The sequence below is a fragment of the Globicephala melas genome, chromosome 7 (genome assembly GCF_963455315.2).
Source record: "Globicephala melas chromosome 7, mGloMel1.2, whole genome shotgun sequence".
Taxonomy (NCBI): domain Eukaryota; kingdom Metazoa; phylum Chordata; class Mammalia; order Artiodactyla; family Delphinidae; genus Globicephala; species Globicephala melas.
Window position 1 is genome coordinate 307154 of NC_083320.1, and position 14331 is coordinate 321484.

The 14331-nt window shown below is 62.6% G+C and overlaps 1 protein-coding gene across 2 annotated transcripts; it reads left to right on the plus strand.

Annotated features, from left to right (window-relative positions):
- The first annotated feature begins 3519 nt into the window (after window positions 1-3519).
- On the plus strand, window positions 3520-14312 carry STK25 (serine/threonine kinase 25). Of its 2 annotated transcripts, XM_030850273.3 has the most exons (12): window positions 3520-3689; window positions 4143-4265; window positions 8279-8509; window positions 9150-9206; window positions 9710-9818; window positions 10455-10612; window positions 10700-10885; window positions 11337-11482; window positions 11647-11761; window positions 11944-12015; window positions 13482-13618; window positions 13787-14312. In XM_030850273.3, exons 2-12 carry the CDS (start codon window positions 4236-4238, stop codon window positions 13824-13826), a joined length of 1281 nt encoding a protein of 426 aa, XP_030706133.1. In that variant the 5' UTR covers window positions 3520-3689; window positions 4143-4235; the 3' UTR covers window positions 13827-14312. The 2 variants fall into 2 exon arrangements, with proteins under 2 accessions (XP_030706133.1, XP_060157540.1); XM_060301557.2 differs by lacking the exons at window positions 3520-3689; window positions 4143-4265 and adding an exon at window positions 4376-4682.
- Window positions 14313-14331: the final 19 nt, after the last annotated feature.

The following is a 14331-nucleotide window of genomic DNA, read 5'->3' on the forward strand; positions in this document are numbered from 1 at the left end:
CATGGCCTTTTTTTTTTTTTTTTTTGTGGTACGCGGGCCTCTCACTGTTGTGGCCTCTCCCGTTGCGGAGCACAGGCTCCGGACGCACAGGCTCAGCGGCCATGGCTCACGGGCCTAGCCGCTCCGTGGCATGTGGGATCTTCCCGGACCGGGGCACAAACCCGTGTCCCCTGCATTGGCAGGCAGACTCTCAACCACTGCGCCACCAGGGAAGCTCAACATGGCCGTTTTTAGTGTATAGTTCTATGAGTTTTACTGCCTGTATGGATTTGCGTAATCTCCAACACAGTCCCATGGCCCGGAAGCCCCCTCCCGCTGCTCCACTGTAGGCGAGGCTGCACCCCAGGCCCTGGAAGCCACCGCTCGGTTCTCCTTCCCTGGTGTTGCGTCCTTGTGCCCATGTCACTTAAACGGAGCCCTGTACCACGTACGCAGCCTTTGGCGACTGGCTTCCTTCTCTCACATGATACATTTATGGGCCCTCAAGTTGCAGAAGTATCAGTGCTTTGTTCCTTTTTATTGCTCAGTGGTGCTCCGTGGTGGGGATGGACCACGGTCTATGCACTCACCCCGTTGAAAGCCATCTGGGTTGTTTCCAGTTTGGGGCGATTATGAATAGACACGCTGTAGACATTTATGTACAGGTTTTTTGGGGTTTTTTTAATTTAATTTTTAACATTTTTATTGGGGTATAACTGCTTTACAATGGTGTGTTAGTTTCTGCTTTATAACAAAGTGAATCAGTTATACATACACATATGTTCCCATATCCCCTCCCTCTTGCGTCTCCCTCCCTCCCACCCTCCCTATCCCACCCCTCCAGGCGGTCACAAAGCACCGAGCTGATCTCCCTGTGCTATGCGGCTGCTTCCCACTAGCTATCTATTTTACGTTTGGTAGTGTCTATATGTCCATGCCACTCTCTCTCGCTTTGTCACAGCTTACCCTTCCCCCTCCCCATATCCTCAAGTCCATTCTCTAGTAGGTCTGTGTCTTTATTCCCATCCTGCTCCTAGGTTCTTCATAACCTTTTTTTTTTTTTGCCTTTGATTCCATATATATGTGTTAGCATATGGTATTTGTTTTTCTCTTTCTGACTTACTTCACTCTGTATGACAGACTCTAGGTCCATCCACCTCACTATGTACAGGTTTTTGTGTAAAGGTAGGTTTTCATTTCCCCAGGGTAAGTACCCAGGAACGGCAATGCTGGGTCATTATGTAAAGTGTCTGGTCGACTTTTTTTTTTTTTAAGTAATAAACTTTTTTATTTTTGGCTGCATTTGGTCTTTGTTTCTGGGCGTGGGCTTTTCTCTAGTTGCGGTGAGCGGGGGCTACTCTTCGTTGCGGTGTGCAGGCTTCTCATTGCGGTGGCTTCTCTTGTTGCGGAGCACGGGCTCTAGGTGCATGGGCTTCCGTAGTGGTGGCGCGTGGGTTCAGTAGTTGTGGCTCCCGGGCTCCAGAGCTCAGGCTCAGTAGTTGTGGCGCACGGGCTTAGTTGCTGTGCGGCATGTGGGATCTTCCCAGACCAGGGCTGGAACCCGCGTCCCCTGCACTGGCAGGCGGATTCTTAACCACTGTGCCACCAGGGAAGCCCCAGGTTGACTTTCTAAGAAGCTGCCAAGCTGTTGTCAGAGTGGCTGCACCATTCTGCCTTCTCAGCAGCGACGGCCTATGTCCCAGCTTGCATCTTCACCCTGAGTGACCGACCATCCTGCTTTGCCAGGACCTAGGGGTTTCCTGGGACAGGGGACTTTCAGTGCTGGAACCAGGAAACCCCTAGGAAACCAGGATAGTTCATCACCCTATCTTTGTCAGCACTTGGTATTGTCAGTGTTTTTTATTTTAGCCATTGTAATATGTGAGTAGTTAGTATCTCATTATGGGCTTAATTTGTATTTCCCTGAGAGCTAATGATGTTGAGCATCTGTTCACGTGCTATTTGCCATCCATGTGTCCTCTGTGGGGAAGTGTCTGTTGAAGTCTATTCTCGATTTTTTCTTACTGGGTTGTTTGTTTTTTAACTGTTGATTTTTGAGAGCTCTTTATATATTCTCAGTACATACAGTTGGATATGTGATTTGCAAGTTTTTCTTCCAGTCTATGGCTTGTCTTTTCATTCTCTTAATAATGTCTTTCTGAAAGCAAAATTCAAAAATTTTGATGAAATCCAATTTATCATTGCTCTTTTAAAATTTGTACTAAAATATGAAGAACATAAAATGTATCATTTTAACCTTTTTTTTCATTTTAACCATTTTTAACTGTACAATTCACTGACATTCGTAAATTCACCATGTTGTGTAACTATGATCACTGTCTATTTCCGGAACTTTGTCATCACTCCAAACAGAAACTCTGTACCCATTAGGTAATATCTCCCTGTTTTTCCCCTCCCCCAGCCCCTGGAAATCTCTATTCTACTTTCTGTCTCTTGAATTGGCCCATTCTTTTTTGTTGTTATTGTTGCGGTACGCGGGCCTCTCAGTGCTGCGGCTTCTCCCGTTGCGGAGCACAGGCTCCGGACGCGCAGGCTCAACGGCCATGGCTCACGGGCCCAGCCACTCCGCCGCATGTGGGATTTTCCCGGACCGGGGCACGAACCCGTGTCCCCTGCATCGGCAGGCGGACTCTCAACCACTGCGCCACCAGGGAAGCCTGAAGTGGCCTATTCTTGACCCCTCATCTAAGTGAAGTCATACAGTGTTTGTCCCTTTGTGATAGGTTTATTTCATTTTATTTTATTTATTTTTAATTGTGGTAAAATACAGGTCGCATAAAACGTACCATCTTAACTGTACAGTTCAGCAGCGTTAAATACATTCACACAGGTGTGCAGCCAACCTCCAGACCTCTCTTCATCTTCCCAAACTGAAACTCTGCCCGCATTGAACAATACGCCCACCCTGGCAGTTACCCTTCACCTTTCTGTCTCTACGAATCTGGCTACTCTCGGGACCTCACATACGTGGAATCAAACAGTATTTGTCCTTCCGTGACTGGCTTATGTCACTTAGCGCCACGTCGTCAAGGTTCATCCAGGCAGTGGCTTGTGTCAGAACCGCCTCCCTTTTTCAGGCTGAATAGTGTTCCCGGGCACGTCCAGACCCAGTCATCCCTCCCCGACCGGAGATGCTGGAAGGGGCGGGGCCTGCAGGACAGGACGGGAGCCCAGGGCCAGGTGCTCCCAGGTGCGGGAAGGAGTAGGGGCAGCGCGAGGGCGGAGGGCGGAGGGCGGGGCGGGGGGGGGAGGGCGGGGCGGAGGGGCGGCCCCACCCCACGGCCGCCCCGGCCCGGCCCCGGCCCGCGGCCTGCCGGGAGACGTAGGCCCGAGCCTCTCAGGAAGCAGGACTCGGAGTCCCAGAGAGCTCCGCGGCGCGCCTGCGGGCCGCGACACTGCTCGCCGCGTGGCCTGCCGGGACTTGTAGTCCAGCGCCTGCGGGCGCCCCGGCGCAGGGCGAGAGAGGGACTCGGTGTCCCAGAGAGCCCCGCGCTGGGCCACGACGCCGCGCGCCCTCGCCGTCGCCGCCGTCGCCGCCGCCGCCGGGCTTTCTCCGGCCGCCGCCGACACTGTCGCTGCTTCGCGGACTGGAGGGCCCAGGCATCTCCGGGCGAGCGGAGGCTGCGGGTGGGAGCCTTCGTGGGCACTGCGGAGCGGGCCGGGGGAGGCCGGGATGGAGCCCCCCGGAGGTGGGCGCGCTGCCGGGCGGGCCCGCGCCTGGGGCGGTTGGGGAGGGGGCCGGGCGGCGGGGGGAGTGGGGCGGGGGGAGGGCTCCGGGGGCGGGGTCGGCGGTGGGGGTGGGGCGCGGAGAGGGCACTGGGGGAGGGGTTAGGGGCGGGGGTCCAGGCGGGGGTCCGGGGTCTGAAGGAAGGGCGGGGGCCGGGGGCGGAGGTGTGAGGGGCTTCGAGGAGTGCCCGGTGTTGGGTGGCTCCTCCGGGGAGGCATTGGGCTGGGCCGGGCGAAGAGGAGAACGCGGCACTGGGGATCCTTCGGAGGAATGGCCCTTCCTTCTGACTCCAGCCCGCCCTCAACCCCAGCTGGTCCCCAGATGGTTGGAGGAGGGGGCGGCCGCCGGGTCCCAGGGGAGCGGGGAGCCCCGTGTACCCGGAACAGGGCACCGAGCAGGCCTGCTCTCCCTGCAGTTGACTGAAGCGGGTGAGCCGAGTTCCAGAGCCTCCAGGCAGGATTTCGGGGCCTCCCGGCGGTGCAGCGGATGGTCTGAGAGCCGCGCAGACATGGCTCACCTCAGGGGATTTGCCAACCAGGTAAGGGGGGCGTCTGGACCGCGGGCGTGTGTGTCGGTGCACGTGCGCCTGACACGGACCGCTGGCTGCAGGGTCTGAGAAAGGGCGCTTCACCAAGGACTGTCTGTTGAAAGTCGTCCTGGCGTTTCCGAAGAGCAGCGCCTGCTAAGGCGTGTGTGGGTTGAAGGGAGGAGCTCGTGGGGAGCCCTGTGATGCACAGCCGTGCGCAAAGCGGGGAGCAGTCTTGCGGTGCTCAGGCTTGGTGGGTGCAGGGCCGACTCCGGTTGGCTGGTTTGCAGCGTTCTGTGGGGCAGGAGTCTCCAAGTCTGTCAGCGTAGAGCCACAGTGCAGGGTCAGTGGAGGGCGTGCAGAGACGTATCTTGGGAACCGGGCCGGCCCGCAGGAACCTGGGTCTGCGCATCTGGAGGCATGTGGAAGGTCGGGGTCCACATGGAGCTTCGGCCTGGGTAGGGGTGGGGGGGGGGACGAGAGGGGCTGAGAATGGGTTTTAGCAGCTGTTGGGAGAGTCGGTGTGCAGGGAAAGCCGAGGACACGTGTGTGCCTGTTTCTCTCAAGGGGGCTGGAAAGGGCTGCCCCTGGGCTGGAGGTGCCTGCCTGGAAAGCGCCCACTGCCTTTCTTTTTTGGTTGATTGGTTCTCATAATTCCCGACAGCCACTTTGAGGCGTCTGGCTTTGCACTGGGGACCCTCCACAGTGTGCCCTGAGGCTGGGTGGCTCTGGATAAGAGCGTCGGGGCAGCCAGCTCTGGGCTTCTGGGCCATACGTTTCCCCCTCTTTTGTTAGTTCAAATCGAGTGTGACCCGAAGCTGATGTGAGGTGAGCCACCTGGCAGTTGGGTGTCCCTGCGTCCTAGCTGTTGGGTCTTGTTCTCCTCATCTTGTCGGCTCCAGCGTGGTTTAGGCTGAGCGCTGTGAGGTGTTGGGAGCTGCTCTTAAAGAGAACTTCCGTGGGCTGAGTCTGAGGATGGGTGCTCGGGAGGAACAGGAAGCGTGTGTCTGTGTGTGGGCGGCGGGGCTGGGGTCAGGGTCAGCTCCAGGCCCAGCTGGGCTCCTTGGAGAAACCTGGAGCGCCTCACACAGTTGCTGGGCAGGGCATCCTGGACCGGCTGTGGCTGCAGACGGGCCCCAGGGCCTGCTCGCTGACGCGGACGTGAGCTGGTGGGTTTTCGTTCATCAGTGACATCTTGTGTCTTAAATTACATGACTCAGATGCTGGAAGGGAAGTCTGGCTCGAGTTTATTTTTATAAAGAGCTATAGGAGTGGCTCCCGTGGGTCCCAGAATGAGAAATGGGAGCTATGAGCCCCCCCATACCTGTGTGCTGATGGTGCTTGGAGTGTGGCCTGGGCCTCCGGATCACATGCCCGGGGAAGGGAGCGCAGGCCCAGAGGAGCTGAGGAAGAGACCCCAAAGGAAGGAAGCCCCTTTTGTCCTTTTAGGGGTGGAGAGACTTGGTCTTTGTCGGTGGCAGGAAGCCTGACAGGACGTTGTTTTCTCTTGAGACGGTTGTCACTGTGGCCCTTCGAGGCGGCCCCTGCATGGGGCCGTGGGTGTGCTCCTCCACAGGCATGGGGGAGCCCTGCATGTCAGGCCCCTGCCTAGCTGGTTCCTGCCCTGCCTACAGGCTCTGGATGGCTGCAGGCAGCACCGCGTGCACATTGGCTGCCACCCTTCGTGGGGTGGTGGGGGCTGTTGGGCACCCCTCATCTTGGAGGGTGACGCTTATGGCAGACGTATCGCTAAGTGGACATACATACAGACACACTGCTGAGTGGCAGCTGCAGACCTGGCAGCCCCAGGGCTGATTCAGAGAACCAGGGTCTGGGCCCAGCGAGCAGCCTGAGCGATTGTCCAGACCACGCGTGTTGTCAGGAAGGGCGGCCTGAGACCCAGGCCCCGGAGCCCTTGTCTCTCCTTCCGCTGGCAGGGCTGTGAGCAGGTTGTGTCTGTGATGTGCCTGTAGGGTTGGGGTCACGGCCAGGAGCCTTCCTGTCACGCTGTCTGCTCAGGGGACTGGCCTGTAGCGGTGGGGACCCAAAGAGTGTGAGAGTTGGGGCCGGGGCTCCCTGCTTCCCTGCCGAGCCTGGAATCTGGTTAGGGGTCTGCCCTGTCTCCCACTTTGGGGCCGTGGAGGGCTGGGCACCCTGCCTGGGGTATCCCTGGTCAGGCCGCTGTGGGGGACCAGCCCCAGCCCTGCCCCGCGTGGAGAAGGCGGGGAGCGTGTGTCGCTGGCAGAGGCCCGAGAGCTGGAGGGACAGCGGTGCCCATCAGTGCTGCCGGGCCTCGGTCCACCTCCCCTGGGTCTTCTCTGAGACCACCGCAGAAGGAGCGCTGGTGGGACCGGAGGCGTCCCCGGGGCCGTGCCAGCCCTGGCTCGGGCTGGGGCTGGGGCTGGCGTGCGGGTGAGTGGTTTGCTGGACCGGCCCCCAGAGGTGCGAGAGGCCCTCCTGGGCTGGCTGAGCCGAGGGGCACGGGCGGAGGGGCAGGCGGAAGGGGGCTGTGTCCCAGGCTCGCTGGCCCAGCCCTCCCCGAGGCCCCATCACCTGCCACCCTCTCCTGGGAAGGCAGTTCGCTGGCCACTTGGGGTTGACACGTCATCTCAGTCTGAAGCCAGCTGGGCCGCAAACGGAGCTCTGCCTGGGCGTGAACCCCAGGGGTGCACGTGGGCTCTGTGCTCCCCAGGGCTGTCTCCTCCGGACCTGGTGAGCGCGGCTGCCCTGGGATGGGCCCGCCTTCAGCACCATCACGGACAGCGCTTAGCAGCCGAGCAAGTGGTGACGCCGCCGCTTTGGGTGGGCGCCCCCCGAGACGCCCTCTGGGTGATGGTGCTTGGGGTTTGGAGGGACGTGAGTCCTGGTGGATTTGAGGCCCGGCAGCGCTTGGAAAACCCTTTTCACCTCTGTCTGGACTAAATGCTATGCTCCCTGCCAGCCTTTCCACGGGTCCCACCCAGAGCTGCTGAACCTCACGTGGGTCCTGGGGCTGCAGCGCCTGTGCGGCCGCTCCAGGCTCTAAGAACGTGGTCGGTGGCGGGAGTGAGGTGATCTCAGAAGCCCAGGGGACCGCGGGGCGGGGGTGGGGGCGATGCCAGGGGTGCCCCACCCGCTCTCTGGTGCTGCTGCCTCCACGCAGCCCCACGTGGAGCTGTCTCGCCTTGGATGCACTGAGGGTCAGGGACAAAAGCAGGGTTGTCACCGCGGATGCCCCTCTGCCACAGCGTCCAGGTGCTGGGACAAGGAGGTGCCGAGCGCCTCCTGCCCCAGCGGCTCAGCGCCTGTTAGGGTGGTTTTGTGCTTCTGCCTTGAGCACTGGGTGGGACGGCGTTCCGTATATTTGAACCTCCAAGATCAAGCACCCAAGAAAGTGTTAGTTTTCAGCTCTGCGCTGGTGTGAGGACTGATCTGGGGGCTCGAATGGGACTCTCTCTAAGGGGTGTAGCTTCCGGGTGTGGCTTCCAGGTGCGCAGGGAGAACTCGGTTAACGTGTGCTGGGTTTGTTTTTTGTTTTAATTAACAGGCTTTATTTTTTAGAGCAGTTTTAGGTTTACAGGAAGATCGGTGAGAGTTCGTACATCCCTCGTCCCTTCCCCGGGGAGTCTGTTACAGTCACTGATCCAGTGTGGACAGGCTGTTTCTCACGAAGCCGGCAGGGCGCATGAGGCTGGCTCCTGGGTGGTTACAGCGTCGCCCAGGGTCGTCTCACGGTCCCCGCCTCCCTGTGCTCCACCGACTCGTCCCTCCTAACCCGTTACTGTGCCTTGCTGGGCCCTCCCCAGGCGTGGGGTGTGGGCAGGTCGGGGTGACCTGCGTGGCCCCTCTGCCTGCCCACGGCCCTGGTTTCTTGGCGAGAGCCCAGGTCTCGCCGCGCTTTCTGGGGGCGTTTTCCCTTGTGTGGAGGGTAACTTTATCTTCTGAACGAAAAGTGATAAAGGAAGCGAGGAAAGCATCTGGGGGCACTCCCTGGCTCTTCGCGGCTCTTGGGGTCACTGGCTGCCTGGCCCGCCCTCTGTCCCCAGCACTCTCGCGTGGACCCCGAGGAGCTCTTCACCAAGCTCGACCGCATCGGCAAGGGCTCGTTTGGGGAGGTGTACAAGGGCATCGACAACCGCACCAAGGAGGTGGTTGCCATCAAGATCATCGACCTGGAGGAGGCTGAGGACGAGATCGAGGACATCCAGCAGGAGATCACGGTGCTCAGCCAGTGCGACAGCCCCTACATCACGCGCTACTTCGGCTCCTACCTGAAGGTGCCTGCGGGCTGGGGGCTTGCTCTGCGCCAGCCACGCCCGTGCCCGCCCCTCCGGGGAGCCGTCTAGGTTCCCTGTGGCCAGCACGGGGACGGCCTCGGCAGTCCCCGTGTCTGCTTGGGAGGCCGAGGCTGGGTCTGCTCCCACGTGGGCCTGGTCTGAAGGGCAGGGGTCCCGACAGGTCAACACGGACCCAGCCTCACAGTGGAGAGGGCCCCCAAGAAGCGACAGCCCCCAGGGCCAAACGTGCATGCAGAGAGGGGCCTGGCCTCGTCCTGAGGGGGAGCCCTTGGGAGGGCAGGGCGTGAGCAGAGTCTCTGGGGTCGGCCGGCTCTGGAGTGGCCTGGCTGCGCCCGCTGCCCGGGCAAGGGTGCATCTGCTGGGAGAGCTCTGGGACCCCCGCAGCCGGAGCCTGGAGCCCTTCCCAGGAGGGCTTTGAGGGAGGGGGCTCGGCTGCTGACCGGGCACTTGGTCTGTCTGCAGAGCGTCTGCAGCGGGGGCGTGGTGGGAGGGGAGCCAGGCTGGGCTGCCGCAGCCCGTCCCCGGTGGGCGTCCTGGCTGAGTCACCCCGGTGGGGGCGTGTGTCGGGGTCCCATGCTTGTCGGCTGCCCTGTGCTGACGCGCGCTTCTCTGGTACCAGAGCACGAAGCTGTGGATCATCATGGAGTACCTGGGCGGCGGCTCCGCCTTGGACCTGGTGAGGTGTGGGCCACGCAGTGGGTGGCCCGCAGGGCGGGGGCCAGACTGAAGTTGTCTGGGGGTTGTCCTTGGGCCCTGGGTTCCCGTGACCTCCCTCCCTTTGCCGTCTTGGCACATCGGATGTTCCTTGGGACCCAGCCGGTGCTGAGGGGTCCCGGGCCTCTGCAGGCCTCTGGGGGGTAGGGTGGTTAGCTCCCCCAGGCAGACAGCTCAGGGGTGTGGCCAGGACTCCGTTCTCAGCTGTTACGTTTACAGCGAAGGTGAAGGTAGCGTGTGTCTGTCCTCAGAAAAGGGCCTCCCCCACACCCACGTGACGTGGCCTCTGGAACTTCTCTCTCGAGAGTGGGTAAAGAAGTAGGAAGCCCCCGCCATCCAGAGGGTCACCCCGCGCGCGGTAGAGAGGAGGTCGAGCTCAGGCCTTGGCGCTGGCTCTGGGTGGCAGGGAAGGGAGGGTGGGCCGGCGTTGCAGGGGAGGCCCGAGTGTCTCCTGTGTGTCTGCAGCTTAAGCCGGGTCCCCTGGAGGAGACCTACATCGCCACCATCCTGCGAGAGATCCTGAAGGGCCTGGAGTACCTGCACTCAGAGCGCAAGATACACCGAGACATCAAAGGTCCCTCGGGGCTGTGAGGTGGCAGGCGGCTCTGGGGCACGGGGCTGGCGGTGCTCAGTGCGCCCAGCCTGCGCTCCCCGTGGCCTCGGAAACCCAGCGGTTCCATCTTGCTCTGTCTTCCAGAAGACACTGCCAGTAACGGACAGAGCTTTCTGAGTACCGTGTCCCTGTGCGCTGGCAGAGCAGCTCTGCACGTAGCGTAGGAGGGACCCTATTTAGGCCAAAAACATGGATTCTCGCTCAGGTCTTAGATCTGAGAGTGAGGTGTAGTTAGGGCAACCGTGCTGGTGTACACGAGTGGCCGGGCCACCAGGGAGGGACCTGGCTGAGGGGCTGACGGGAGGTGACTGGCAGAGTGAGGGGACGGTCAGGGTCACCTCCGCCTGTTGTGTGACTTGGGAGGAAGGGCCGTCGCTCTGTTTGTGGGATTTTTCGTAAGAGGCAACCACCACGAGGGCCCTGGAGCCTGGCCTGGGGGAAGCACGTGGCTGTGCCCCTCACCTGCCGGCAGTGCCCTGGGGCCCTGGTCAGGTCGTCGGGCGGACGCCGGGAGGGAGGCGCTTCCTCGGGCAGCTGCGTGCGGGCGGGAGCCCTCGTGGCGCGGAGGGTGACGCCCCGCTGTCCTGTGTCGGGCAGCTGCGAACGTGCTGCTCTCAGAGCAGGGTGACGTGAAGCTGGCAGACTTCGGGGTGGCAGGGCAGCTCACGGACACGCAGATCAAGAGGAACACGTTTGTGGGCACCCCCTTCTGGATGGCGCCCGAGGTCATCAAGCAGTCGGCCTATGACTTCAAGGTGGGCGCGGCGGGGGGGGGGCAGGGTCGCGGGCGGGGGCGCTCAAGGTGCCCCGGCTGCAGTGGCCCCGTGTGGGTTTCCGTCCAGGCTGACATCTGGTCGCTGGGGATCACGGCCATCGAGCTGGCCAAGGGCGAGCCCCCCAACTCCGACCTCCACCCCATGCGCGTCTTGTTCCTGATCCCCAAGAACAGCCCACCCACGCTGGAGGGCCGCCACAGCAAGCCCTTCAGGGAGTTCGTGGAGGCGTGCCTCAACAAGGACCCCCGATTCGTAAGCACCTCCAGGCCCCCCGCTCCAGCAGGTGCCAGCTTGCATGGCTGGGCGGGTTCTGGCCGCGCTGGAACCAGGCCCCAGGGGTGTGTGTGTGTGTGTGTGTGTTGGGGGGGTCTGTGTTGGGAGCTGGGAGGCGATGGGGCCTGAGGCCCCTCCCCTGTGCCAGGTGCCCCCTCGCCCCAGCCTCTCTTGGTCCAGGGTGGGCTCTGCTGCAACCCCCGGCGGGTCCGGGGAAGCTCCAGAGGGCTCCCCCCTGGCAAGGACGGCGTGCAGCACCCCCCAGCCTCCCTGTTGCCCCTTCCCACCCGGAGGCCCCTCACCGAGCCCCCGGGAGCAGCAAGGCTGAGGCCCAGGGCTCGGCCCAGGCTGTTTTGCACCCGAGCCCCCGGAGCTCGAAGGGCGGAGCTTGGCTGCCCGGCGCCAGGTAACCCGTGCCCGTGCCCGGCAGCGGCCCGCCGCCAAGGAGCTCCTGAAGCACAAGTTCATCACGCGCTACACCAAGAAGACCTCCTTCCTCACTGAGCTCATCGACCGCTACAAGCGCTGGAAGTCAGAGGGCCACGGCGAGGAGTCAAGCTCCGAGGACTCCGACATGTAGGGGCCCCGCTCGTCCTGTGGGGCTTCGGTGGGCACAGGGGCGGGGTCCCTGCTCGGGGGTAGGAATTGGGTGCTTGTTCCTGGTGTCGCGGGCCCAGCGTTCAGGGCCGTGAGGCCAGGTGCGCTTCGCGGCCCTTGTGACTCTTCCTCCTCCCCTTCAGCGACGGAGACCCTGAGGACGGAGAGCAGGGCCCCGTCTGGACGTTCCCCCCCACCATCCGGCCGAGCCCGCACGGCAAGCTGCACAAGGGGACGGCCCTGCATGGCCCCCAGAAGGTCTGGCTGTCCCCGCGCCCACGCCAGGAGGGTGAAGGCCTGTTCAGAGCTGACTGAGGGGAGGGCTGTGGGGGGGCATGTCTCCTGGGCACGTGTGCTCCCCAGGGCGGGTTTCCAGGAGACCGGAAACGGGGCGCCTGAGTTCGCTGCCCTGCTCACCCCTCCGCGCTTTGTGTTTGCAGTCAGCGGAGCCTGTCAAGAGGCAGCCGAGGTCCCAGTGCCTGTCCACGCTGGTCCGACCCGTCTTTGGAGAGGTGAGGGCCGGGCCGGGGGGCCTGGGGGGCAGGGGCTGTATTGCTGTTCTTCAGAGATGCTGCCCCCGCAGGGCCACAGCAAGGTACACTGGCCAGCCTGCCGGTGCGCAGGCTTTCTGGGTCCCGTAAAGCCCACGAGGGTGGACCTGTGGACCCGGCCTTCTGAGTGGAAGGGCCAGGGATGGCTGGGGCAAGCTGGCCTAAGGTGACCCTTAAGTTCCCAAGCCTGCCAGGGTTCTCTGGGGTCTCAGGGCAGCTTTGATCGTGAATTACTGTCTTAGGACTTTTTGTCTTGAACCAGCAACACGGGGTGACTCTCTTGTCTAGAGAGAGGCCGGGAGATTTAGATCTTGGTGTTGGGTGTCAGGCCCTGGGCAGGGAGCCCTTAAGGACAACTCCCCAGTGGTCACGTGACCTGGTGTCTGTGTCACCTGCTCACGGGCAGTCGGTAGCATCCGCAGGAGCATAAGTCAGCCGGCAGTGGGTTGTGGTCAGGTCAGGTTCACACCCAGGGTGTCGCTGGCACCTGGAGCTCGGGGGAGGAGGAGGGGATGTTGAGCGTGGCGGCAGCAGAGCCTTTCCACGGAGGGTGGGGTGCGGGCACGGGGCAGGGGCGTCAGGATGCAGGCAGGCACGCTGCCACCTCCAGGGGCCTGGAATGCCTGGAGTGGGGGGAACGGGATTGGGGGGACTGCCCCTGGTTGTGCGGGCACCTGGGGCTGTGCGGCAGGAGCTCTTGGGGCTCAGCGTGGACAGCTGGATCAGAAGCCTGAGCAAGGCTGCCACGGGGCGGGGCCGGCAGCTCTGGGGCTGCGTGGTGTGTGCGCGCGTGTGTGCGTGTGTGTTCATTCGCGTCCCAGCTGCGAGGGGTGGGCCGTGGGCTGGGCCGTGGGCTGGTGTGTCGGGGTAGGGAGGTGGGTGGGGAGGTGGAGCCCCACCTAGGCTGGCTGGGGCCCCCTTAGGGTCCTGACGCTGTGGGCTGGGCCTGCCTGAGGTCGGCTGCTGGGGGGGTGTCCTGGAAGGTGTGCACCCCTGTTTCTGTAGTGTCGGGCGTGGTGGGGACGGGCTGACCAGTCTCCAGCCCCTCCCTCCCAGGCCAGTTGCAGGGAGGGCATCTCTCTCCTTTGGGTCCTCACAGCCCCGCGGTGCTGGTGGCGCCTGGTCCCGAAGGTCGGGCCGGCGGGTCTGGCTGTGTCCTCTCACTTGGCGGACCTGAGCTGTGGGCTTCTAGGACCCTGGTCAGGGGGAAGCCACGTGATTGGAGAGCCAAGGCCTGAGGACGCGGGTGCTGCAGGGGGAGGCGGGGGGTGGGGCGGCCACTGCCTCTCTTGGGAGCCCCGCCCCGCAGGCGTTCCGGGGACCTGCTGTCCCAGCTGTGTGTGGAGGGACCACGCTGCGAGTCACAGGCGAGGGGAGCAGGCCACCAGCCTGAGCCTCTGACCAGGCGCACGGGTGTCTCTCTGCAGCTCAAAGAGAAGCACAAGCAGAGCGGCGGGGGCCTGGGGGCGCTGGAGGAGCTGGAGAACGCCTTCAGCCTGGCTGAGGAGTCCTGCCCCGGCATCTCGGACAAGCTGATGGCTCAGCTGGTGGAGCGCGTGCAGAGGTGAGGGTGCTGGGGCAGGGGGGAGGCCCAGGACGCGCTTTGGGTGCTCGCCCTTGGGACAGGAGGCGGCAGGACGGGGCCGCACCGGCTTCGCTCGGTGTCCCGGAGACCCCACCCCGGCCGGCACTGCCGGGCGGCGGCAGCAGTGACGGGGCCTCGGGTCCGCAGGTTTTCACACAGCAGAAACCACCTGACGTCAGCCCGCTGAAGCCGCTGCGGTTCGCACACAGGGGAGAGAGGGGTCTTCGTCTTGAGCTGCCTTGTCGAGGACCGCGCTCACTGGAAACCCCGTGTGCTGTCGGGGCCGCCGGCCTCCCTGCCGGGCCACGCCCCCAGCCCCGAGCAGAGGGCCGCCCCGTTGCCACGCCCCCCTCGTGGCCAGGCCACGGCCACACTCGGCAGCAGAGCGGTGCCTGGCCGTCCCCTCTGTGGGCTCCCGGGCAGTGCGGCCACCCAGACTGAGGGGCAGATATGCCTCCTCCCCACCCGGCCCGATGGCCCTTGGAGGTTGTAGATTTGCCTTGTGGTGTTGGATCAGGTACCGTGTCTTCTCATAAGTACTTGTCAGCCAGAATGTTGTTTTTTAAGAAAAATCAAACTTCCTTGCTTCCGTAAATAGCCTGAGGGTAAGGAGTTGGTTTTCATAGAACGTTGAGAAGTTCCTGCCACTTTCAATAAAGACCTGACTTGGAGACATGCTGGTGGTGGCCGGG